Source organism: Bos taurus, chromosome 3 (assembly GCF_002263795.3).
Source record: "Bos taurus isolate L1 Dominette 01449 registration number 42190680 breed Hereford chromosome 3, ARS-UCD2.0, whole genome shotgun sequence".
Lineage (NCBI taxonomy): Eukaryota > Metazoa > Chordata > Mammalia > Artiodactyla > Bovidae > Bos > Bos taurus.
Genome location: NC_037330.1, coordinates 10,699,098 through 10,726,115, shown reverse-complemented (window position 1 = coordinate 10,726,115; position 27,018 = coordinate 10,699,098). Strand labels below are relative to the sequence as shown.

The 27,018-nt window shown below is 38.5% G+C and overlaps 1 protein-coding gene across 1 annotated transcript in view; it reads right to left on the bottom strand.

Annotated features, from left to right (window-relative positions):
• IFI16 (interferon gamma inducible protein 16) overlaps positions 1 to 25,414 on the bottom strand; it is a 46,977-nt gene extending 21,563 nt beyond the window's left edge. The window contains exons 1-5 of the mRNA XM_002685877.5: positions 25,182 to 25,414; positions 6,289 to 6,573; positions 5,252 to 5,379; positions 2,481 to 2,642; positions 831 to 998 (exon numbers count right to left, since the gene is read on the bottom strand). Of these exons, the coding sequence (XP_002685923.1) occupies positions 831 to 998; positions 2,481 to 2,642; positions 5,252 to 5,379; positions 6,289 to 6,553 (723 nt within the window). The 5' untranslated portion in view covers positions 6,554 to 6,573; positions 25,182 to 25,414. The remainder of the gene's footprint in view (positions 1 to 830; positions 999 to 2,480; positions 2,643 to 5,251; positions 5,380 to 6,288; positions 6,574 to 25,181) is intronic.
• Between the last annotated feature and the right edge of the window lie 1,604 nt (positions 25,415 to 27,018).

The window sequence follows — 27,018 nt, the reverse complement described above, 5'->3', positions numbered from 1 at the left end:
TTAAATTTCTTGAGACATCAGGTTCTCTTTACAAACAGTAACATTTGATGTTCTGACTGCCTGGTCTTTGTTACAAGATTCCTGTATAACCTGCCTCCCCGCCCTTGCTTCTTCAGAGCAGCTCTCTCAGAGCTATCTGAGAATCCGTGTCCTCATCTTAAGTCCTCATATTTGTCTGCTGAATAAAACAACTCTTAACTTTTAGATTGTGCATTTTTTCAGTTGACAGGCACCTTATAATTTATATTATAGTCCAGTAACAAATAAAAATGTACATTTATTATAGTTTCAGTAAGTGCTAAAAAAGAGAAAGTAAACTGACCTTTGAAAGCAAACAAGAGGAATACCTAATATATTCTGAGAGTGGGCAGGTATCAGCAGGGACTTGCCCTAGGAAGAGATTAAAGTTTGCAACTCAAGACAAGTGATTTCAAACACGGAAAGTGTCTATGTCAAAACATCTGACCTGAGAAGGAGCACCGGACTTTGAAAATAAACCCTGCCATGTGGTCAGTGAGCAAACGGGAAGAGGGCCGAAGGAAAGTGGAATGTATGAAGTAAAGACACGCTCATTTTGACTTGTTTAGTCATCTTTCCCTCCTCTTTCTATTCAATACAAGACAGTAAACCTCTCAAAATTGGAGGTTTCATGAACTCATGCTTTGGTAAATAGCCAAATTAACAAGGAGTTAGAATAGAGTGGGATCACAGACTAAACACTGATAAATGAAGGAGAAATTATAATCAATGAATAAATGGGAAATTCGATGATGATAATTCTTGTACTTATGTTGTAAGAAGTACAAGGAATGGGATCAAAAAGCCAGTACCTTGATTGAGAAATTGCTGAATTCTTTTGGTAGAACAATTGGAGTCCTCTGGTCACTGCTCACAGTTGGGTACAAGCTGGTTGCTGAAGTTCCTGGAAGCTGACTCTGGTTATAAGGTATAATCTTCCTTTTTACGTCCTTAGGTTTGGTGGCTGTGTCACTTTTTTTCTAGATAAAAATAGATTTTTTTTCTTAGTTCTTGAAAATGACTTTCAAAATCACAGAGAATACAGCATCCTTTGTCTTTTTAAATGTTCAATCTGAACTTTTCAATTTTTTCTGGACTAATAGCACATATTCAGATACCTGTATTACTTATCCTTTACCTACCTCAACTATGATTACAAATTTCACTCTCCAAATACTAAAAGCTCAGACAAAATTTCATTGGTTTGGGGATGGAATCTGGATCCTACATCTGATGTGAACAGGCCAAAGCAAGTAGATAACCTTCCCTGGCTATAAGAGAAGCAAATCTCAGCCCAAAGTTGGCTGCACTTAAGGATGTCTGTTAACTATGACTTTTTCATCAAGAAAAGACACAAGTGGGTTTCTAATATCCATTCTATAGGCTTCTACAAACCTACTGATCTTCTGAGGAAGATTACTAGGAGAAATATGGACTCTTGTGACTAATAAGAACAATGACAACAACCACAACAAAACCACAAATTTAAAGTCCCCTTATCTAGTTCTGTCTTCAAGTGGAATGTGTGGGGTGGTGGTGAAGATATAGACTGAGTTAGAGGGCAACTTGGGTCTTGGGTAAGAAACTGTGTTAGAGATTGTGGTTTAAATCTTGCCCTTGCCTACCCTTGACACTTATCTTGGGGGAATCTTTTCCTTCCCATTCATCTCAGACACATGCTCCGTAGTTCCAGGTTTCATGTAACCCAGAGCAAAATAAAAAGCAGGTTGGGATAGAGGTTGATGCCTACAGCTGTGGACTCACTTTCCCACCCCTGTCTTGTATTCCTTTTTGATAGAGTATCTATACTCCAAGATCATTGTCCAGAAGAGAAGAAAAACAAATTTATTACAGTTGTGATACATACTATAAAGGAATAGTAAAGGATTCTGTAATGGCAATAAAAAATGAGACTATCTATAAGTTTTGGGGAGGGTTGTCTCAGTGAGGACATGCTGAGGAAGGAATTCAGGCTGGTACCTGATGGTTGAATTAATTTAGCCATTAAAGCAACATGAATCACGAATGCAAATCAAGGAATTAGCCTGTGTGCAAATACCTGACATGGGAAGGAGCATAGAGTGCTGAGAACTAATCTAGAGGTGCAGTTAAGAGAAAAGAGGTGAAAGGAAACAGAAATGTTGGGGATAAACATACCCTTATATTCCTGTCTAATTGCCTGGCCACCTCCATAGGCCTGTCACATTTGTAAGGTCAGCAATTATTCATAAATGTAAAAATGTCCAAAAGTCCAAGGACTTAGAATACACTGAGGCCTCAACATTTTTTTAATTCATTGATTTAATTGGCCTCAATATTTTATTTGATAAGTTTTTGGGTGATTTGATTGCATAAAGAAGTTTGTATCTAGGAAAGGAATACTGAGAGATTCTTTCGGGGTAATGAGTATTCTTATAATATGTTGTAGGGAGGGACATGTATTAGGAACAGGAAAATGGTACCTTGGTTGAGGAACTGCTGGATGGCTTTGATGGAGGCATTTGAGGAGTCTGAAGAAGGCCCTTAGTTGACTCTATGCTCATTACTGATGATCCTGGAAGCTGACTCTGCTCCTCGGTTAGCTTCCTCCTCTTAGATTCATTAGTTTTAGTGGTTTTCTTTTTCTGAAAGTAGGATTTCCCCTGTCTGGTTAGTAGTTTTCAATGAGAAATGAAATACATCTTCACTACTGAGAAAATCAACTTTTTATTACTAGATTCTAGTTGTATTCATTCTAGTTAATCTCATTCTCTGTTGCCCATTTCTCCTCCTGCCCTCAATCTTTCCCAGCATCAGGGTCTTTTCCAAAGAGTCAGCTCTTTGCATCAGGTAGCCAAAGTATTGGAGCTTCAGCTTTAGCGTCAGTCCTTCCAATTAATTTTCAGGGTTGACTTCATTTAAGATTGACTAGTTTGACCTCTTTGCTGTCCAAGGGACTCTCAAAAGTCTTCTTCAGCACCACAATTTCAAAGCATCAGTTCTTCAGCACTCAGACATCTTTGTGGTCCAACTCTCACATCTGTAGATGACTACTGGAAAAACCATAGGTTTGACTATAAGGACCTTTGTCGGCAAAGTGATGTCTTGGCTTTTTAATAGGCTATCTAGAAGGCGATGGCACCCCACTCCAGTACTCTTGCCTGGAAAACCCCATGGACGGAGGAGCCTGGTGGGCTGCAGTCCATGGGGTCGCTGAGGGTTGGACACGACTGAGCGACTTCACTTTCACTTTTCAGTTTCATGCATTGGAGAAGGAAATGGCAACCCACTCCAGTGATCTTGCCTAGAGAATCCCAGGGACGGCGGAGCCTGGTGGGCTGCCATCTATGGGGTCGCACAGAGTTGGACACGACTGAAGCAACTTAGCAGCAGCAGCAGCGGGTTTGTCATAGCTTTTCTTCCAAGGAACAAGCATCTTTTAATTTCATGGTTATGGTCACCATCCATAGTGACTTTGGCACCCAAGAAAATAAAGTCTGCCACTGTTTCCACTTTTTCCCCATCTATTTGCCATGAAGTGATGGGACAGGATGCCATGATCTTCATTTTCTGAATGTTGAGCTTTAAGCCAACTTTTTCACTCTCCTCTTTCACTTTCATCAAGAGGCTCCTTAGTTCCTCTTCACTTTCTGCCATAAGGGTGATGTCATCTGCATATCTGAAGTTATTTGTTTCTCCTGGCAATCTTGATTCCATCTTGTGCTTCATCCAACCGGCATTCCGCATGATTTACTTTGCATATAAGTTAAATAAGTAGGGTGACAACATACAGCCTTGTGGTTCTCCTTTCCCAAATTTGAACCAGCCCCTTGTTCCATGTCCAGTTCTAACTATTGTTTCTTTTCCTTCATACAGTTTTCTCAGGAGGCAGGTAATGTGGTCTGGTATTCCCATCTCACTAAGAATATTCCACAGTTTGTTATGATTCACACAGTCAAAGTTGGGGAGGGCTGGCAGTGACAGAGAGGGATGGCATGCATGTACAGCAAGGGCTGTGGGACAAGGACTTCCCAGGTGGCACAGTGGAAAGAATCCGCCTGCCAATCCAGGAGATGCAGAAGACACGGTTTCAATTGCTGGGTCAAGAAGATCCCCTGGAGAAGGAAATGGCAAGTCACTCCAGTATTCTTGCCTGGAGAACCCCATGTACTAAGAAGCCTAGTGGGCTACAGTCCATAGGGCCACAAAGAGTTGGACACGACTGAGTGACTGAGCATGCACACAAAGGCTTTAGCATAGTCAGTGAAGCACAGTTCAAAGTTTAAAGTGTTAATCACTCAGTCATGTCCAACTTTTGTTGACCCCATGGACTGTAGCCCACCAGGCTCCTTTGTCCATGGGATTCTCTGGGCAAGAATACAGAAGTGGTTTGCCACTCTCTTCTCCAGAAAATTGTCCCAACTCAGGAATCAAACTCAGGTCTCCTGCATTGCAGGCAGATTCTTTACCATCTGAGATGTTTCTTTTTATTAGAATTCTCTTGCTTTTTCTATGATCCAGCAGTATTTGGCAATTTGATCTTTGGTTCCTCTGAATTTTCTAAATCTGCTTTGTACATCTGGAAGTTCTTGGTTCACATACTGCTGAAGCCTAGCTTGAAGGATTTTGAGCATAATCTTGGAAGCATGTGAAGTGAGTGCAATTGTACAGTAATTTGAACATTCTTTGGCATTACCTTTATTTCAGATTGGAATGAAAACTGACCTTTTCCAGTCCTTTGGCCACTGCAGAGTTTTCCAAATTTGCTGGCCTAATGAGTGCTGCATTTTAACAGCATCTTCTTTAAGGATTTGAAATAACTCAGCTGGAATTCCATCAACTCCTAGCTTTGGTCATAATAAGGCTTCCTAAGCCCTCTTGACTTCACACTTCAGGATGTCTCACTCTAGGTGAGTGACCATACCATCGTGGTTATCTGGGTAAGCTTTGGCAAACTTTGGTAAACTGTTTTCCTAATATGATTGCTGTTTTAATATACTTCTAGAAGAGGAGTAATGATTCCATATTTCCATCAATCAGAATTATATTATATAAGTTAAAGTGCACAGTAGTTCAGAAACATAGTGGGTAGTCACTACCTATTAATTTACTGACTCTGAAACTCATTTTCACTTTGCCCCGGTTCCCCTTTTCTCTGATTCTTCTATTTACATTGAGAAATGAATAAAGAACTAAGAGCTCATTAAAAAAAGCCATAGTAAAAACTCCTTCTGTGGAACCTTAGCCATCCTACCTTCACAGGTGTATCCTTGACTGATTCGGATCCCAAAGCTTCATTTGCAGTGGATGTGGATTGCCCAAGACTGGACGTATTCTGGTTTTGTGCTGGAGTTGCTCCTTTTGCCTTGTTTTTCTTTATAACTGATGTCATAAAAGAGAACATGGTAAATCCAAAGAAGCTGGTCGAGATACATGAAGCACCTTCAACAGTGTTTCCTCTCAGTTCCTGCTGGTGGATCTTGGTATGGCTGTATCTACCTCTACTGCATTAGCCTCACTTGGCCAAAGGTGGCCAAAAGTAGCAACATAGATACAGATTCTGTCTCAAACATCCTCAGTGGTTTCCTTTCTTGTCCCCTGTACAACAAGCATATTCATCCTATCCTCTGGACTCATCTATCTCAGTCAAATCCTTTTACAACTCTCATATTCTTTATCTTCCTCTTAATAAACTAAACTTTCATGATGCTAGTCATGGGTCAACACCTATAGAAGATCTATTTGAATTACTGAAACCAAAGAAGGAAAATGTAGTCTAACTTGTGATGGGACAAAATGGTGATACTGGATTCCACTTTTTCAAATATGTTTTCTAATCTGGTGGTTTTATAAGAGGTGAGTTCTTCACATCTCTGAGAGGTAGGTTTTTGCTTAAGTACTGTTTCATATTTATTTCTAGAAAGTATAAAAATGATGAAGTAAATGTGATGATAGAGCATGCATATTAACTGATTTAAATACTTCAAAAACCTACATGTTCTAACTTTGTTTCTTCATTGTCTAAACTTTCTAATGCATGGAAGCCTCAGACTTTCTCATCAACTCTTAGTATTTTCTTTGCCCACACCCCCAAAATACACCCTCTAAAACACATCAGATCTCTTTGTAGGAAACACATCCTCTAAGTTGTTAATTCTTGGCATCTAAAATGCTACCATTGTCATGGCTGCTGAGTCTCAAGTTGGGAAAGAGAGGTCTAAACTTTGACCAATTCAAGGTCAAAGTTGAGGTCAGTGAGAGAGAGTGAGAAATAAGGGTTCTTCCAGTTACCTTTTAACTTCTCCTTTCTAAGAACTTTGGCAAGGTCTTTAATTTCATCTATTTCTTTGACCAACTCTATTAGCTTGTCAACACAGTCAGGCCCTCGGAACTTCAATTCCATCAAGTCAGCAATTTTAACTCTGTCGTATTCATCTTGCATTTTTCTAGTCAGTTTTAAATCGTGGGCCAGTAAAGACTTAATCATGTTAAAACATTTGTCATTGATGTGCTGAAATCCTTTTAGCAGGACAATTTTCTTGTAGTCATTCCCCATCTCTCAAATTAGGGATGTGCCTACAAGAGAAAAATAACATATAGTGTTATACCTTTATATAGACCACAAACTGGAGTGGAGGGATGGTTTCAGGATGATCTGAGCACATTACACTTATTGTGCACTTTGTTTCTATTATTATTATGCTGTGATATATAACGAAATAATTATATAATTCACCATAATGCAGAATCAGTGGGAGAACTGAGCTTGTTTTCCTGCAACTAACTGGGGATTCCCAGGTGGTGCTAGTGGGGATTCCCAGGTGGTGCTACAAATGCAGGAGACATAAGAGATATGGGTTCAGTCTCTGGGTTAGGAAGATCCCCTGGAGGATGGCATGGCAACCCACTCCAGTGTTCTTGCCTGGAGAATCCCATGGACAGAGGAGCCTGGTGGGCTATGGTCCATAGGGTTGTAAAGAGTCAGACATGACTAAAGCAACTTAGCACATTAGTACATAGATAGTCCCATTTGGAAGTGATGAGAAACAGTGACACTCAGAGTGTGTTGCTTATTCTCAGTCTACTCTGTAATCTCATTTTGGTTCTGGTCACTGTAGAAAACTCTGCTCCACAAAGATAGGATGTTGAAAATGGAAGCAGGCTTTTCAATGCTTTTGAGGCAATCTCCAGATATTCCACCAGAATGTATGGAGATTTGAAGTTTGGAGAAGGGCATGGCAACCCACTCCAGTAGACAATTCAGTCTGGATTAGGTACCAGAGTGACTCATTAATCCTAACAATAGTGCATCAATATCTTCTGCTATTTCATCAGCTCATCCAGTTATGATACTAGCTGAAAGAAGAACACGTGTCCCCTTTTGAACTGCAGCCTCTCCTAAAAGTTCACAACAAATGTCTTTAGCAGCAGGCAGGATCAACTCTTCACCAATAATACAGTAAAGGGCTTCTTAGCTTTAGCAGTGTGGTTAGCCACTATAGCTTTAGCAATGTGGTTAGCCACTAAGAATGATCTTCTCAGTTCAGACATATTTGATGAAGTGCTGGCCTACAAAAATTGTTTCTTTTCTTTGTGTAATATGTTTTTCTTTTGAAAAAATCCAAAGGCGATGTTTAATGCAGGGTGTTTTTTCTCTATGTTGCAAGGAAGTTTTAAAGGTTTCATGGCTTCGTTGGATAGTTAGTCACCACATATTATACAAAGCAGGCTTGGAGAATGTGAATTACCTGTGCAATGAGCTTGTAATTTAAGATGACTTGGTACTTTCTTTTAAATCCAGTTTTCTTTCTGCCTACAATCTTAAGATTCTTCTGCTGTCTCATCATTGGGTCTTTCCAACTTTTCAAAGGGGCTCTCCAGTGACATTTGTATTTCAATCATTTTGGCAAGGGTTAACTTATGGACTTACAAAAATTGTGACCAAGACTAGCACACAGTGAGGAAAAGAGACCTGGTTGGTAGTGGTAAATAAAATACTGGGCAGGCCACATGAGGACTAAAAGAAGTGTTGAATTCTGACTTAAAGTACATCAACTCACTTACCACTATAAAACCTGCCACCAGATGCAGCTTGTCTTTTGCCATTCACTAAAAGGGTTTTGATACGTCTGCAAGCAATTGATTTATTATGGTCTCTGTGCAGTCAAACCTCTCTGCTAAAGATAGTCTGCATTTGCAGCCGCTCTGCAGCACTAGTGTCACCATCTCAGCTCCACCTCAGATCATCAGGCGTTAGAGTCTCATGAGGAAAACACAACCTGGACCCTTCACAAACAGAATTCACAGTAGGGTTTGTGCTCCCAGAGCTTATAGCTCTGGTGACCAGAAGGGATGCACTGGAGGGACAAAGAGGGTATGTTCAACAAAAGACTATTTTTCTAAGGTCAGGAAATGTAACAAATGTAGCAAATACACAGAAATAAAGGAGGAAGTTAGAAAAATGAGGCTACAGAAGAATGTGTTTCAAGTGAGGAAATGAGCTAAAACCTCAAAAGAAGTCAGTGAAATGGAGATAGGCAATCTTAAAGACACTCAAAAAAAACTCGGGAGAAGATGGGATATACAGAGTGAGAAGTTAGAAGTTTTTAACAAAAAATTAGAAAATACAAAGATCAAAGAGAGACAAAAAGTATAATAATTGAAATGAAAAATATAGCGGAAGGAGTCAACAGTAGATTAAACAGTACAGTGGAAAAGACCATTGATCTGGAAGACAGAATAATGGAAATCACTGAAGCGGAACAGAATAAAAAAAGAAAAAAATTGAGGACAGTTTAAGAGAACTCTGGAAGAACGTCAAGCATGTTATCATTCATCATATCATTACAGTGGGTCCCAGGAGAAGAATAGAGAGAAAGGGGGGCAAAGAACATATTTAAAGATATAGTAGTTAAAAAATTCTCTAACTTCAGTAAGGAAACAGACATCTGGGTCCAGGAAGCATATGGAGTCCCAAACAGAGTAAACCCAAAGAAGACCATGCTAAGATACATTGTAATTGAGTTGGCAAACATTAAAAGTAAGGAGAAAATATTAAAATCAGAGAGGGAAAAACAACATACATACACGGGAATTTCCTTAAGGCTATCAGCTGAATTTTCAGCAGAAACTCTGCAGACAGGAAGAGAGGGGCGTGATATGTTTAAAATGATGAAAAAGAAAACTCTATAACCAAGAATACTCTCGCTGGCAAAGCATTTATTCAGATTTCACAGAAACATTAAAAGTTCCATAGGTAAGCAAAATATAAAAGAGTTCAGCACCAGCAAACCAGCTTTAAAATAAATGCTAAAGGGACTTTTCCAAGTAAAAAGTAAAGAAACATAAAAGGTAAAATCTTATTAGTAAAGGTAAATATACAGTAAAGGTAATATATCAAGCTAGTAGGAAGGTTAAAAGATAAAATTTGTCAAATCATCTATATATGCAATAAGATGTTAAAGGATATACAAAACAAAAAGTTGTGAACTATGATGTCAAAATTTTAAACATGGTAATGGGGAGGAAATGCAGTGTTGTTAAAATGTATTTAAACTTAGATCAGCAACTTATAATAATCACATATATATGAACTAGACAAGGATGTCCACTCTCCCCACTTTTATTTAACGTATTATTAGAAGTCCTAGTCACAACAATCAAACTAGAAACAAAGAAATAAAAGGAATTCAAATTGCAAAGGTAAATTTAAAATGGTTACTGTTTGCAGATGAGATAAAGACATCACAAAAAACCTACTAAAACTCATCAATGAATTCACTTAAGTTGAAGGATACAAAACTAATATACAGGAGGAACTTTCAAGATGGTGGAGGAGCAAGATGGAGAGATCACCTTCCTCCCCACATTTATATATATATTAAAAAAAATACATCTACATATGGAACAACTCTTGAAGAAGACTTTTAAACACTGGCAGAAGACCCCAGATTTCCAAAAAGGCAAGCTAACCTCCACAGAATGAGGTAGGACAGAACATATAGAAAAATGAAGAGACAAAGGACTTGGGACAGGGACCTGTGCCTTGGGGAGCAGCCAAGAAGGATGAAAAGTTTCCTCATACTCGGAAACCCCTTCATGGGCAGGGATGGACAGAGCTTCAGAACCTCAGAGAGAAACACATCAAAAGGTCCTCAGCAGGCAGAATGGAGATGATTCACCCCAGATATCATTGCTGATCAGCACTTTCCAGTCGAGACTGTTTGCACGCTCACTGCAGTGAGTGCGGGTTGGGTGCTGAGGTTCAAGTTTTGGGGGTTGGACCCTATGGAGATTACTGGGGTTGAGTTGCTATGAAGATACTCTGAGGGGGTTAGTATGACAGCTTAGGAAGTCCAGGGAAAATCCTGGGCCTGCCACAGAGGCAAGAGACCCTCCAACACTACATGCTCGCAGATCATAGGACGTCACCTTTGTGAGTGCCGTAAGTGGCATGAGCCATGGCTGTGGACCGCAACCCCAGAGATAGATATCCCAAAGCCGGCATAAGTGCCAGAGGTGAGACTACACATCACGGCATTTGTGATCCCAGAGGAGGGATTGACCAGTGTAGATGCCAGAGGTAGGGGACAGGAGGCCACTGCAGTCTTGACCTCAGGGCTTACAGCCGCCATCAAGCTGCATTCAGGTACAAGTCACTGCTCATACCTTCCTGGGAATCTGTGCAACTTTGCCCTGCTGAGGGACCAAAGACCTGGGACCAATTCCCCTGGGGAAATACACATTCCACCTCAGACTGTGGCGATGGGGGGGAAATACACATTCCACCTCAGACTGTGGCGATGGGGGGGAAATACACTGTGGCAGATCTCAGCCACAGTGGGCACTCCCCACATACCATAACTATGTCTGAATACCTCTCCCTCTTCCCAGTCCAACTGGGTAAGTGAGGCTTAATAAGCTGCTACTTCCACCCTGTTGTGTATGGGGAGGGAACAGACACCAGGGTCTCAGTCGCATCTGACTCTTTGCAACCCCATGTACTGCAGCACAGCAGGCTTCCCTGTCCATCACCAACTCCCAGAGTTTACTCAAACTCATGTCCACTGAGTCAGTGATGCCATCAAACCACCTTATCCTCTGTTATCCCCTTCTCCTCCTGCCTTCAATCTTTCCCAGCATCAGGGTCTTGCCAAATGAGTCAGTTCTTCGCATCTGGTGGCCAAAGTATTGGAGTTTCAGCTTCAACATCAGTCCTTCCAATGAACACCCAGGACTTATTTCCTTTAGGATTGACTGGTCAGATATCCTTGCAGTCCAAGGGACTCTCAAGAGTCTTCTCCAACACCACAGTTCAAAAGCATCAATTCTTCAGTGCTCAGCTTTCTTTATAGTCTAACTCTCACATCCATACACGACTACTGGAAAAACCATAGCCTTGACTAGATGGACTTTTTTTTTTTTTTTGGCAAAGTAATGTCTCTGCTTTTTAATATGCTGTCCAGGTCAGTCATAACTTTTTTTCCAAGGAGTAAGTGTCTTTTAATTTCATGGCTGCAGTCACCATCTGCAGTGGTTTTGGAACCCAGAAAAATAAAGTCAGACACAATTGCCACTGTTTCTCCACGTATTTGCCATGAAGTGATGGGACTGGATCCCATGATCTTAGTTTTCTGAATGTTGAGCTTTAAGCCAACTTTTTCACTCTTCTCTTTCACTTTCATCAAGAGGCTCTTTAGTTCCTCTTCACTTTCTGCCATAAGGGTGGTGTCATCAGCATATCTGAGGTTATTGATATTTCTCCTGGCAATCTTGATTCCAGCTTGTGCTTCTTCCAGCCCAGTATTTCTCATGATGTACTCTGTATAGAAGTTAAATAAGCAGGATGACAATATACAGCCTTGACGTACTACTTTTGCTATTTGGAACTACTCTGTTGTTCCATGTCCAGTTCTGACTGTTGCTTCCTGATCTGCATATAGGTTTCTCAAGAGGCAGGTCAGGTGGTCTGGTATTCCATCTCTTTCAGAATTTTCCACAATTTGTGGTGATCTACACAGTCAAAGACTTTGGCATAGTCAACAAAATAGAAATAGATGTTTTTCTGGAATGCTCTTGCTTTCTCAATGATTCAGCCTATGTTGGCAATTTGATCTCTGGTTCTTCTGTCTTTTCTAAAACTAGCTTGAACATCTGGAAGTTCACAGTTCATGTATTATTGAAGCCTGGCTTGGACAATTTTCAGCATTACTTTACTAGTGTGTGAGATGAGTGCAATTGTGAGGTAGTTTGAGCATTCTTTGGCATTGCCTTTCTTTGGGATTGGAATGAAAACTGACCTTTTCCAGTCCTGTGACCACTGCTGAGTTGTCCAAATTTGTTGACATATTGAGTGTAGCACTTTCACAGCATCATCTTTTAGGATATGAAATAGCTCAACTGGAATTCCATCACCTCCACTAGCTTTGTATGTAGTGATGCTTTCTAAGGCCCACTTGACTTCACATTCCAGGATGTCTGGCTCTAGGTGAGTGATCACAACATCATGATTATCTGGGTCGTGAAGATCTTTTTTGTACAGTTCTTCTGTGTATTCTTTCCACCTCTTCTTAATATCTTTTGCTTCTGTTAGGTCCATACCATTTCTGTCCTTCTTGAGCCCATCTTTGTATGAAATGTTCCCTTGGTATCTCTAATTTTCTTGAAGAGATCTCTAGTCTTTCCCATTGTATTGTTTTCCTCTATTTCTTTGCACTGATCACTGAGGAAGGCTTTCTTATCTCTCCTTGCTATTCTTTGGAACTCTGAATTCAAATGGGTATATCTTTCCTTTTCTCCTTTGCTTTTTGCTTCTCTTCTTTTCACAGCTATTTGTAAGGCCTCCTCAGACAACCATTTTGATTTTTTTCATTTTTTTTTTCTTGCAGATGGTCTTAATCCCTGTCTCCTGTACAATGTCACAAACCTCTAGCCACAGTTCATCAGGCACTCTGTCTATCAGATCTAGTCCCTTAAATCTAGACTTAAAACTAAAGAGGCACCAGAGGCAGGGCCAAAACCAAAGCTGAGTACCAGAGGTTGTGTGACCAAGGAAGAAGAAGGAAATTATTTCTGCAGCCACAGGTGCAATGGATTAAGTATCCACAATTAGCTTGAGAGTGTGGACTTTGGGGGCAATTATGGGATTTGGAAGCAAGTACAAGCTGGAATTAGGCCAGATGTGAGTGTGAACTGACCCCACAGTGCCCACAGCATGTCCAGAGACCAGCTTCCTAGAAATATTGGAGGGCTTCCTGAGTAGACAGATTGGCTGATGCTCACTGTGTGGTGAGGATGACAGAAGACTGAGGAGGACATTCTTCTTACTATCACTCTTTATATACACACTTTATATATAGTATATCTTTATATATGTATATCTATATATATATCCATATATATATATATATATATATATATACACACACACACACACATACCACACACACTTTTTTTTTTTTTTTCCTTCTATCTCTTTCTTTCTGTGCTGTATACCTTGTGGAGTCTTGGGTGATAATAAGGGTTTGGGCCTGAACCCCTGAGGTGGGAGATCAGAGTACAGGACATTGGATCACCAGAGAACTTCAGACCCCATGGAACATTAATCAGTGGGAAGTCTCCTAAAGGTCTCCATTTCAACACTAAGACCAGGCACCACCCAAAGGCTAGCAAGTTCGGTGTCAGATGCCTCATACCAAACCATCAGCTAAACAAGAATACAACATTGCCCATTAGCAGCAGGCTGCCCAAGGCCATACCAAACCCACAGACACCCCAAAAAACAAACCACTGAGCACGGCACTGCCCTCCAGAGAGACAAGATGCAGCTCCACTCACCAGGACAGACACCAGTCTCCCCAACAGGAAACTTTCACAAGCACAGATCCATCCCCACCCACTGGGGGCAGACTTCACAAATAAGAGAAACCTGACCTTGCAACCAGTAGAAAGGAGATGGCAAATACAATCAATCAAACAAGTTGAAAAGAGAGAGAAACAGGCAGCAGATGAAGGAATATTGTAAAAACCCATAAGATCAAACAAATAAAGAAACAGGGAATCTACCTAAAAAAGAATTCAGAGTAATGGTAGTAAAGATAATCCAAAATCTTCCAAAAAAAAATGGAGGCACAGATAAATAGAAGAGGCACAGACTGAGAAGACACAAAAAATGTGTAACAAGGATCTCAATGAAATAAAGAATAGACAATCAGCAATGAGAAGCACAATAACTGAAATTAAAAATGCACTCAAGGGAACCCAAAAAATAACTGAGACAGAAGAACAGGTAAGTGAACTGGAAGATAGAATGGTGGTGATAACTGAAGTAGAGAAGAATAAAGAAAAAAGAAATGAGGACAGCCTCATAAACCTCTGGGACAACATTAACCACACCAACATTTGAATTATAGGGATCCTAGAAGAAGAAAAGAAAAAGAAAAAACAGTATGAAAAAAATATTTGAGTTTATAGTTGAAAATTTCCCAAACATGGGAAAGTAAATAGCTACCCAAATCCAGGAAGCTCAGAATCCCATACACTACAAACACAAAGAGAAACACATCAAGATACATATTAGTCAAGCTAACAAAAATTAAACACAAATAAAAAATATTGAAAGTAGCAATAGAAAAGCAACAAATAACATATATGGGGATTCCCATAAGGCTAGCAGCTGGTCTTTCAACAGAAACTCTACAGGCCAGAAGGGAGTGGCAGGATATTCTTAAAATGATGAAAGGAAAAATAATCTATGATCAAGATTACTCTACCAAGCAAAGCTATCATTCAGATTTGATGGAGAAATCAAGTTTTACAGATAAGCAAAGTTAAGACAACTCAGAACCACAAAACCGGCTTTACAATAGATGCTAAAGGAACTTCTCTAGACAAGAAACACAAGAGAAAGAAAAGACCTACAAAAACAAAGTAAAAAAAAAAAAAAAAAAACTAAAGTAAATGATGGTAATAGGATCATGCTGCTGCTGCTAAGTCGCTTCAGTGGTGTCCAACTCTGTGACCCCTGAGACGGCAGCCCACCAGGCTCCCCCGTCCCTGGGATTCTCCAGGCAAGAACACTGGAGTGGGTTGCCATTTCCTATAATTAGTGTAAATGTAAATGAACCAATTGCTTCAACCAAACTGGCTGAATTGATAAAAAAACAAGGTTCCTATATATATAAGAGACCCACTTCAGACCTAGGAACACATACAGACTGAAAGTAAAGGATGGAAAACAGTATTTCATGAAAATGGAAAAAGTAGGGGTGGCAATATACATATAAGATAAAATAGACTTTAACATAAAATCATTACAAGAGACAGGAAGGACACTACATTATGATCAAGGGATCAACCCAAGAAGAAAATATAATAATTATAAATATATACACACACAGCATAGGAGCACCTCAGTACATAAGGAAAATGCTAATAATTATAAAATGGGGAATCAACAGTAACACAGTAATAGTGGGGGACTTTTAAACACTTTTAACACTCCAGTCACCAACAGACAGATCATCCAGGCAGAAAATTTATAAAGAGATACAAGTTTTAAATGATACACTGGACTATAGTTGATAGCTATAAGACATTTCATCCAAAAACAGTTTTCATGTTTTTTCTCAAGTGCACACAGAACATTGTCCAAGATAGATAACACCTTGGATCACAAATCAAGCCTTGATAAATTTTTAAAAAATAAAACTGCATTAAGCATGTTTTTTCTGACCACAATGCCATAAGATTAGATATCAACTACAAGGGAAAAAAAAAAAAAAAAAACTGTAAACACTACCACAAACACATACACAAACACATAAAGGTTAAATGATATGCTTCTGAATAACCAAGTGGTTACTGGGAAATCAAAGAGGAAATAAAAAATACCTAGAAACAAATAATGATGAAAACTTAATAACTCAAAACCTATGGGATGCAACAAAAGCAGCTAAGAGGGAAGCTTACAGCAATACAAGCCTAACTCAAAAAACAAGAAAAACATTAAATAACCTAACCATACACCTAAATCAACTAGGAAAAGAAGAACAAAAAAGCCCAGTTATGAGAAGTAAATAAATCATAAAGCTCAGAGCAGAAATAAACGAAAAAGAAATGAGAGAGACAATAGCAAAGATTAAAAAAAAAAAAAAAAACTAAAAGCTGGTCCTTTGAGAAGATTTAAAAAAAAAAAATTAACGAACTGTTAGCCTGACTTATCAAGACAGTAAGGGAGAAGGCTTAAATCAGTAAAATTTAGAATGAAAAAAATGGAAGTTGCAACAGACAATGCAGACATGCAAAGGATCATAAGAAACTGCTATGAGCAACTATACACCAATAAAATGGACAACCTGAAAGAAATGGACAAATTCTTTGAAAAGTACAACCTTCCAGATTGAACCAGGAAGAAATAGAAAATATTAGCAGACCAATCATGAGCACTGAAATCGAAACCATAATCAAAAATCTTTCAATAAACAAAAGCCCAGGGACAGATGGCTTCACAAGTAAATTCTACCAAGCACTTCGAGATGAGGTAATATGTAACCTGCTCAGACTCTTCCAGAAAATTGCCAAGGAAGGAAACGTCCCACTTGTTCTACAAGGTGACCATTACTCTGACACCAAAACAAGACAAAGATACCACCAAAAAAGAAAATTATAGGCCAATATCAGTGATGAACAGAGATGCAAATATCCCCAACAAGATTCTAGCAAACAGAATCCAACAAGACATTAAAAGCATTATACAACATGATTAAGTGGGGTTTATCCCAGGGATGCAAGGATTCTTCAATATATGCAAATCAATGTGATACATCATATCAACAAACTGAAAGTTAAAAACTATATGATCATCTCAATAGAAGCAGAGAAAGCTTTTCAACAAAATTCAATATCCATTTATGATAAAAGCTCTCCAGAAAGTTGGCATAGAAGGAACCTATCCCAACATAATAAAGACCATAAATGACAAACCCATAGCAAATATTATTCTCAATGGTGAAAAACTAAAATTATTTCCTCTAAGATCAGGACAAGACAAGGGTGCCCACTCTCACAACCATTATTCAACATAGTTTTGGAAGTCTTAGCCACGGTAATGAGAGAAGAAAAAGAAATAAAAAGAATCCAGATTGGAAAAGGAGTAAAACTCTCATTGTTGCAGAAGACATGATACTATACATGCAAGCATGCATACTAAGTCGTTTTAGTTGAATCCAACTCTTAAGTGACCCTATGAACTGTAGTCCACATGGCTTCTCTGTCCATGGGATTTTCCAGGCAAGAATACTGGAGTGGGTTGTCATGCCCTTCTCCAGGGTATCTTTCCAACCCAGGGATTGAATCTGTGTCTCTTACATCTCCTGCATTGGCAAGCAGATTCTTTACCACTAGCGCCACATGGGAAGCCTGATGCTATACATAGAAAACTCTAAAGATGCCACAAGAAAGCTACTAGAGCTAATCAATGAATATAGTAAAATTTCAGGATATAAAATTAATACACAGATATCCCTTGCATTCCTATATACTAACCAAAAAGAAAAAAAAAATCAGAAAGAGAAATTAAGGGAGCAATTCCATTCACCTTTGCAACAAAAAGGATAAAATGCAATAGGAATGAACCACCTAAAGAGACACAAAAGACCTGTATGCAGAAAACTATAACACACTGATGAAAGAAATCAAAGATGACACAAACAGATGAATATTCCTAAACTGGAAGAATCAATATTTTAAAAATGACTATACTACCTAAAGCAATCTACGGATTCAATGCAATCCCTATCAAACTACCAAAGGTATTTTTCACAGAATAGAACAAAAAAAATTGTTGAAACTAGAACGCTTTTAAACACCATTTGCTGTTATTTAGTCACTAAGTCATGTCTGACCCTTGGCGACCCCATGAAGAGCAGCATGCCAGGCTTCCCTGTTTTTCACTATCCCCCGGAATTTGCTCAAGCTCTAACTCTTCATTTGAGTCAGTTCTAATGAGGTGGATGATCCTAGAGCCTATTATACAGAGTGAAGTAGAAAGAGAAAAACGAATATCATATGTTAACACATATATATGGAGTCTAGAAAGATGGTACCGATGAAATTATTCACAAGGAAGGAATGAAAGCACAGATGTAGAGAACAGACTTGTGCACATAGAGGGGTAAAGAGATAGTGAGACAAATAGAGAAAGTAGCATCAACATATATACAGTATCGTGTGTAAAACAGATAGCTGGTGAGAAGTTGCTACATAACACAGGGAGCCCAGCCTGGCACTCTGTGACCACCTGGAGGGGTGGGGTTGGGGGAGGAAGGAGGCTCAAGAAAGAAGAGATATACATACAATTATGACCAATTCACCTTGTTGTATGGCAGAAACCAACACAAAATTGTAAAGCAATTTACCTCCAATTAAAAAATAAATAAATTTTAACCATCTGTATATATTCTTTGGAGAAATGTCTATTTAGTTCTTTGGCCCATTTTTTGATTGGGTCGTTTATTTTTCTGGAGTTGAGCTGTAGGAGTTGCTTGTATATTTTTGAGATTAGTTGTTTGTCGGTTGCTTCATTTGCTATTATTTTCTCCCATTCTGAAGGCTGTCTTTTCACCTTGCTAATAGTTTCCTTTGATGTGCAGAAGCTTTTAAGGTTAATTAGGTCCCATTTGTTTATTTTTGCTTTTATTTCCAATATTCTGGGAGGTGGGTCATAGAGGATCCTGCTGTGATGTATGTCGGAGAGTGTTTTGCCTATGTTCTCCTCTAGGAGTTTTATAATTTCTGGTCTTACTTTTAGATCTTTAATCCATTTTGAGTTTATTTTTGTGTATGGTGTTAGAAAGTGGTCCAGTTTCATTCTTTTACAAGTGGTTGACCAGATTTCCCAGCACCACTTGTTAAAGAGATTGTCTTTAATCCATTGTATATTCTTGCCTCCTTTGTCAAAGATAAGGTGTCCATATGTGCGTGGATTTATCTCTGGGCTTTCTATTTTATTCCATTGATCAATATTTCTGTCTTTGTGCCAGTACCATACTGTCTTGATAACTGTGGCTTTGTAGTAGAGCCTGAAGTCAGGTAGGTTGATTCCTCCAGTTCCATTCTTCTTTCTCAAGATCGCTTTGGCTATTCGAGGTTTTTTGTATTTCCATACAAATTGTTAAATTATTTGTTCTAGCTCTGTGAAGAATACTGTTGGTAGCTTGATAGGGATTGCATTGAATCTATAAATTGCTTTGGGTAGTATACTCATTTTCACTATATTGATTCTTCCAATCCATGAACATGGTATATTTCTCCATCTATTAGTGTCCTCTTTGATTTCTTTCACCAGTGTTTTATAGTTTTCTATATATAGGTCTTTAGTTTCTTTAGGTAGATATATTCCTAGGTATTTTATTCTGTCCATTGCAATGGTGAATGGAATTGTTTCCTTAATTTCTCTTTCTGTTTTCTCATTATTAGTGTATAAGAATGCAAGGGATTTCTGTGTGTTGATTTTATATCCTGCAACTTTACTATAGCCATTGATTATTTCTAGTAATTTTCTGGTGGAATCTTTAGGGTTTTCTATGTAGAGGATCATGTCATCTGCAAATAGTGAGAGTTTTACTTCTTCTTTTCCAATTTGGGTTCCTCTTCTTTTTCTGCTCTGATTGCTGTGGCCAAAACTTCCAAAACTATGTTGAATAGTAATGGTGAAAGTGGGCACCCTTGTCTTGTTCCTGACTTTAGAGGAAATGCTTTCAATTTTTCACCATTGAGAATAATGTTTGCTGTGGGTTTGTCATATATAGCTTTTATTATGTTGAGGTATGTTCCTTCTATTCCTGCTTTCTGGAGAGTTTTTTTATCATAAATGGATGTTGAATTTTGTCAAAGGCTTTCTCTGCATCTAAATAGACATTTCTCCAAAGAAGACATACAGATGGATAACAAACACATGAAAACATGCTCAACATCACTCATTATCAGAGAAATGCAAATCAAAACCACTATGAGGTACCATTTCACACCAGTCAGAATGGCTGCGATCCAAAAGTCTACAAATAATAAATGCTGGAGAGGGTGTGGAGATAAGGGAACCCTCTTACACTGTTGGTGGGAATGCAAACTAGTACAGCCACTATGGAGAACAGTGTGGAGATTCCTTAAAAAACTGGAAATAGAACTGCCTTATGATCCAGCAATCCCACTGCTGGGCATACACACTGAGGAAACCAGAAGGGAAAGAGACATGTGTACCCCAATGTTCATCGCAGCACTGTTTATAACAGCCAAGACATGGAAGCAACCTAGATGTCCATCAGCAGATGAATGGATAAGAAAGCTGTGGTACATATACACAATGGAGTATTACTCAGCCATTAAAAAGAATACATTTGAATCAGTTCTAATGAGGTGGATGAAACTGGAGCCTATTATACAGAGTGAAGTAAGCCAGAAGGAAAAACATAAATACAGTATACTAACGCATATATATGGAATTTAGAAAGATGGAACAATAACCCGGTGTACGAGACAGCAAAAGAGACACTGATGTATAGAACAGTCTTATGGACTCTGTGGGAGAGGGAGAGGGTGGGAAGATTTGGGAGAATGGCAATGAAACATGTAAAATATCATGTAGGAAACGAGTTGCCAGTCCAGATTCGATGCACGATGCTGGATGCTTGGGGCTGGTGCACTGGGACGGCCCAGAGGGATGGTATGGGGAGGGAGGAGGGAGGAGGGTTCGGGATGGGGAACACATGTATACCTGTGGCGGATTCATTTTGATATTTGGCAAAACTAATACAATTATGTAAAGTTTAAAAATAAAATAAAATTAGAAAAAAAAATACTATTAGAAAACATATACACACCCCAATGTTCATGGCAGGACTATTTGCAATAACCTAAATACAGAAACAACCTAAATGCCCATCAGTGGATGAACAGATAAAGAAGACATGGCAAATATATATGATGGGTTATTACTCAGTCATTAAAAAAAAATGCAATCTTGCCATGTGCAACAACATGGATGGACCTAGAGGATATTACTCTGAGTGAAATAAGCCAGACAGAAAAAAAGACAAATATTTTATGATTTCATGTGATGTACAATCTAAAAAATTCAAATGAACAAACATATCAAAAACAAACAATTATAGGTACAGAGAACAAATAGATGTTCTCCAGAAGCAGAGTATAGCAGAAGCAAAGAAATAGGTGAGGGAGATTAGCACGTGCAAACTTCCAGTTGCCAATAAATGAGTCATGTGTAGGTAATGCATATAATGTAATAATGTACATAATGTAATATAAATGTACAGTGTAGGGAATATAATCAATAAGAATGTAATATGGTGACAAGTATGTATGGTGACAATCATAGCTAGACTTATGGTGATTGGTTTGAAATGTATAGAAATATCATTTAGAAAGATGGTACCGATGATCCTGCATGCAGGGCAGCATAGGAGACACAGATGTAAAGAGTAAACTTTTTTTTTTTTTTTTTTTTACTGCTAGATGGTTTTTGTTTTTAATTTCTTAAACAACTCTAAAGATCAATTAAGAGACATACACAAATTTTCTGCCCTTGTGAAATCCTAAGGGTATAACATCTTGGGTCCCTGGTTCTGGATATGAAACATTCTCTTTGTCCTCATTATCCTATTGGTAACATTTCTCAACAGCTGTTTGCAATAAAGGATCCTAATGGCCAAGGGGGAAAGCATAGCACTAAAGAGGTCAAGAAGGAGCATCGCTGATTAGAAAGGTTACTTATCATTGTATCACCCAAAGGAAAATTGAAAACCAACATATGGTGACCCTGTGGCCTGGCTCCAGGTGTTTAGTAGCCATTTGAAGAAAGAGAATAATGCACCCGTATTTCAGCTTTAAATAGATTAATCCTGTTATGTGTGTAATTTAAGTGCAAGAGATCCTAAAAAGGTTAAAAAAAAAAGCCATATATGTGTATATATATATAGTTATATGTGTATTATATATATATATATATATATATATACATTAAACACACACATACATATAAACAAAAAACTAGCCTAGAAATTTGGATTAAATAACTATCAATCTAAAGGGATTAAAAATTATTAAATGATTTAAAAAATACTTCTAAGAAGCAAGTGAAAAGTGTTAGTCGCTCAGTTGTGTATGACTCTTTGAGACCCCATGGACTGTAGCCTGCCACAGTCCCCTGTCCATGGGATTCTCTAGGCAAGAATACTGAAAAGGAAAAAGAAAAGAAAAAGAGTAAACTTTTGGGCTCAGTGGGAGAAGGTGAGGTTGGGATGATTTGAGAGAATAGCACTGAAACATGTACATTATCATATGTAAATAGATGGCCAGTGCAAGTTTTATGCATGAAGCAGGACACCCAATGGTCTGGGACAACCCAGAGGGACAGGGTGGGGAGGGAAGTGGGAGTGGGGTTCAGGATGGGGGGTCACGTGTATGCTTGTGGCCGTTTCATGCTGCTGTATGGCAAAAACCATCACAATATTGCAAAGTAATTATTCTCCAATTAAAATAAATACACTTAAAATAAAAAAAGAAATATCGAATCACTATGTCATGTTATAGCAACCAACACAATTTCTTAGGTCAATTATATTGCAAAAACAAACTCATAGCAAAAGATGGTAACCAGTAATCAGGGTGTGGTGGGGGAAGGGAAATTGGATGAAGGTAGGCGAAATGTACAAACTTCAAAGCTATAGGATAAATAAGTACTAGGGATGTAATGTACAATACGATAAATATAATTATGACTGCTCCATGTTATATATGAAAGTTATTGTGAGAGTAAACTGAGTTCTCATAACAAGAAAAAAAAATTTTTGTACATCTTTAATTTTGCACCTATATGAGATGATGGATGCTCACTAAAGTTATTGTGCTTATTACTTCATGATGTGACTTAGCAGCAGCAGCAGCAGCAGCAGTGTATAAATCAGATCACTATGCAGTATATCTTAAATTTATACGGTGGTGTATGTCAATAATGGCTCAAAAAAACTGGAAGAAAAATAATAAAATGCAAACTTTAGCCCCTTCTCCCCAAATAATAAATAAGATTCAGTAGTTAAATAGCATTTTCTGAACTTTCCAGATCGGAATTTTACAACATATCTAGTCCCAGGGGTATTAGACAAGGTACTGCCCATCTACCTCAAGGGAAAAATAATTTTTAGAGTAGGATTTTTAATCTAGTCAAAATGATATTTAAATATGAGGATTTCAAAAACTATTTTCCTGTATTCAAGGCCTTAGTAGTTTTGACAGGCAAAGATCACATGGAGACATCTATTGGAAGTAACTAGTCAATAAAAGGCTAATATATAAGGAAGCTGGAGCTTCCCAGGTAGCTCAGTGATAAAGAATCTGCCTGCCAGTGCAGGAGACGCAAGAGACACAGGTTTGATTCCTGGGTCATAAAGATCCCCTGGAGAAAGGAATGACTACCCAATCCAGTATTCTTGCCTGGAAAATTCCATGGACAGAGGAGCCTGGTGGGTGATAGTCCATGGGATCACAAAAAGTCACGACTGAGCAACTGAGCATACACACCACATATAAGGAAGTCAAGAAAAACTGTAAGCTGAAAGGTAAATAAAAGTGAAAACTTAACCTGATCAGGTGTGTCTATCTATGCCTTAAAATTAATAAGCTCAGTTTAAAGAAAAAAGAAGCAGGAAGTATATCAACATGGTGGAGGGAGGGAGGAAAGACAAAGAATATGACAGTACACTAACATATTTGTCTTAAACGTTAAGTAAGATAGGGGTATGAGTAAAAAGCCAAACCAAAAATGCTAACTCCTCCCCCTCAGAAAAAAAAAAAAAAAATCAAGAAAGAATATAGAAGTATCATACTTTGAAATGAATAGAAGAAACAAGAAAATATATGTTAACTGTCAGCATAGACACAAAGAATCTAAGTGGTTAAACTTAAGTGAAAACTTGGTCAACTTGAATTTAGGAAATCTGCCAATGTATTTTTAACAGAAGATTATTTGATGGTGGGAAAATAAAAGAAAAATATTTTATCATCAGATCAGATCAGTCGCTCAGTCGTGTCCGACTCTTTGCGACCCCATGAATCGCAGCACGCCAGGCCTCCCTGTCCATCACCAACTCCCGGAGATATAATATGATAAAGAGTACCTAAATATGAAAAGACTACCTAAAATATGTAAAGAGTACCTAAAAGAAAAGCAATCTATCTATGTAATCTGGCTTTAAACAGATCTGAAATAAAAAATATCATCAGAGCACAACACAATGATAAAAGGTACAACTCCTAGGGAGATAAAACAGTTTTAATTGTCTAACATACAGAAGATTCTGAAATGAATATTAAAAATCTTATATTCTAGTCAAGCACATATAAAATATTATTGCACCAGGTCATTCAGAAAGTCTTTAAACAGCTCTAAAAGTAGACAATAGAAATCTGCTTGTAATTGCCTCTCCCTGCATCTCTCCTATGCTGTGCCACCAGAAAAAAGTCATTAATTTTCAGGAAAGCAGAAAGTAATTCTAAAGGAGAGTGAAATAACAACTCCGGCAGCAGGTACAGAAGTCTGAAAGAAAAATTAACTGTCTTGAGGGAGGTAAAGAAGCCATGTTTTGTATAACTGCATTTGTGAAATTGAAACTTATCTGCTCTGCTCTGTGTATGTGTGTGTGTGTGTGTGTGTGTTTTCAAAAATTAGGATAATATCACACAATATAGTTTTATATCTGGTTCTGTTTTTTACTCAATATTATTTTATGATATTTTATCATGCCCCTATCTGGACTTTTACCCAGGCCCCCACCACAGCCACTAAGTTTCCTGTGCATCTTTTAGGGAAGGAAAGTAAGTACTGTCTCTAAGTATAACTCACGCTGATAGTTGCCTGGGGAGTACATTTGAATATCTTCTATTGTCAACATGCATCTCCCTTTGTTCAGGCTTCAGTTGTGGTAGAATGAAATGTCTATTATTTGCCTAGGCAGTAAATGTTTAGAATCAAGTTACTGCTGTTTTCACTTTTCTGAATATAGTTGATACCAATCCATTCCCCCCAAATTCTTTATGACTAAAGCTCCCCTTGTCCTCTTGAGGTTACCAACCAGATACCCAGAGCTCTCAACAAGAATTCCTACTCATCTTACCTCAGTGGGATGTCTTCCACAGTGGTCCAGATCTTGAGGTTATCTTTAGAAATACAAGAATCACTGTTTATTTTAAGTAGGATAATAAATCAGTAAAGCTCTTAGAGACTGAACTGCAGAATTGTATAATCTCCTGACGGGCAGAGGGAAAATAAATTTTAAAAGATAACAGGGAAAAGGGGAACTGACTAGTCAAAACCCTTGATTTAGTGCTGGCTGCCTCATACGGTGCTTTCCCAGAGAGGAGAACGTTATGAAACAGTATTCAGACTCCTCCCACCAATGTTCTTAGCTTTCGATTTCCTCAGTCAGAGAAAACAGTTTATTTCCTGTAAATATCTTACTCAAAAACAACAAATTATGGCAAGGTTACACTCTAATTTTTTTTTATTATAAATGTTGGTAGATGAAAAGAGTTCCAAGATTAGAACTTTTTTATCCAGAAGACTTACATGTGGGTCATTAAAAATCTATATTCACTTGAATGATTCTCAAATATAAGAGAAGTAAGATGAGTCATCTGGCTACTTGTCAGAAAGCATTTAACAGGAGGCTTCCTGTGTGCTGTTTTGTATCTGTCAGGAATCCTCTGTTCCTTATTAATTCCTGAATATTCAGGAATTAAAAGGAGAGGCAAGCCTCTCCCTGGGGCTGAAGAATCCAGGTATATCCTTCGTTAGTTTTTCTGTAAGGTGATAAGTACCCTCTTCCTTCTTGTGAACCATATGGTAAAAGTGATTATTTACAACTCTTTCTCTCTATTTTTAATATGGATCACCTATGTTTGGAAGTCTGGAATTTTAATCTTTATCTTTGCTGATAATAACTACAGTATATATGCCCACACCTTGTTGCTGAAAACACATTTGCTCCATCAGAGCTTTGGTCCCGTGTCTTGCTTTCTCTTTCTCTCTCTCTCTCTCTCTCTCTCTTTCTCTCTCTCTCTCTCTCTCCCCCTCCCTCCCTCCCTCTCTCAGGCTATTTCTTTGGAGTACAGAGACTTTCTGAGTTCACTTTCCTTCCCAGGCTTCTAAGACCCTCTCAAGAAGGCGCTCTGCACCTTCACCCCATCGAGAGGGCACCTAAGGCCGCCGTGAACAGAGCAAGCCCCATGCCAGGGGCTTTATTGGCTTTCTGTGTAAACCAAAAAAACAGACTTTTTCTCTCTCCTTTACTGTCTTATCAGTCGACTCCGGACCACCAGGTTCCGGTCCATTAAAGGACCTCAACAGCTACTTAATGCTTGTTTCCTGTTGTTGGTGTAGCAGTGGCAAGAGAAGTTGGAAGAGCCATCTTTCTACTTTTTTTTTTTTGGTCTGAAACTCCTGGGAGTGATTTTCTATAAGCTATCTATTGGTTTAAATAGAACCTAAAACATTCACCCTTATCTCACTCATCTCACACGCTAGTAAAGTAATGCTCAAAATTCTCCAAGCCAGGTTACAACAGTATGTGAATGATGAACTTCCAGATGTTCAAACTGGTTTTAGAAAAGGCAGAGGAACCAGAGATCAAATTGTCAACATCTGCTGGATCATTGAAAAAGCAAGAGAGTTCCAGAAAACATCTACTTCTGCTTTATTGCTTAAGCCAAAGCCTTTGACTGTGTGGATCACAACAAACTGTGGAAAATTCTGAAAGAGATGGGAATACCAGACCACCTGACCTGCCTCCTGAGAAATCTGTATGCAGGTCAAGAAGCAACAGTTAGAACCGGACATGGAACAACAGACTGGTTCCAAATCGGGAAAGGAGTATGTCAAGGTTATCCTGCTTATTCAATTTATATGCAGACTACATCATGAGAAACACTGTGCTGGATGAAGCACAAGCTGGA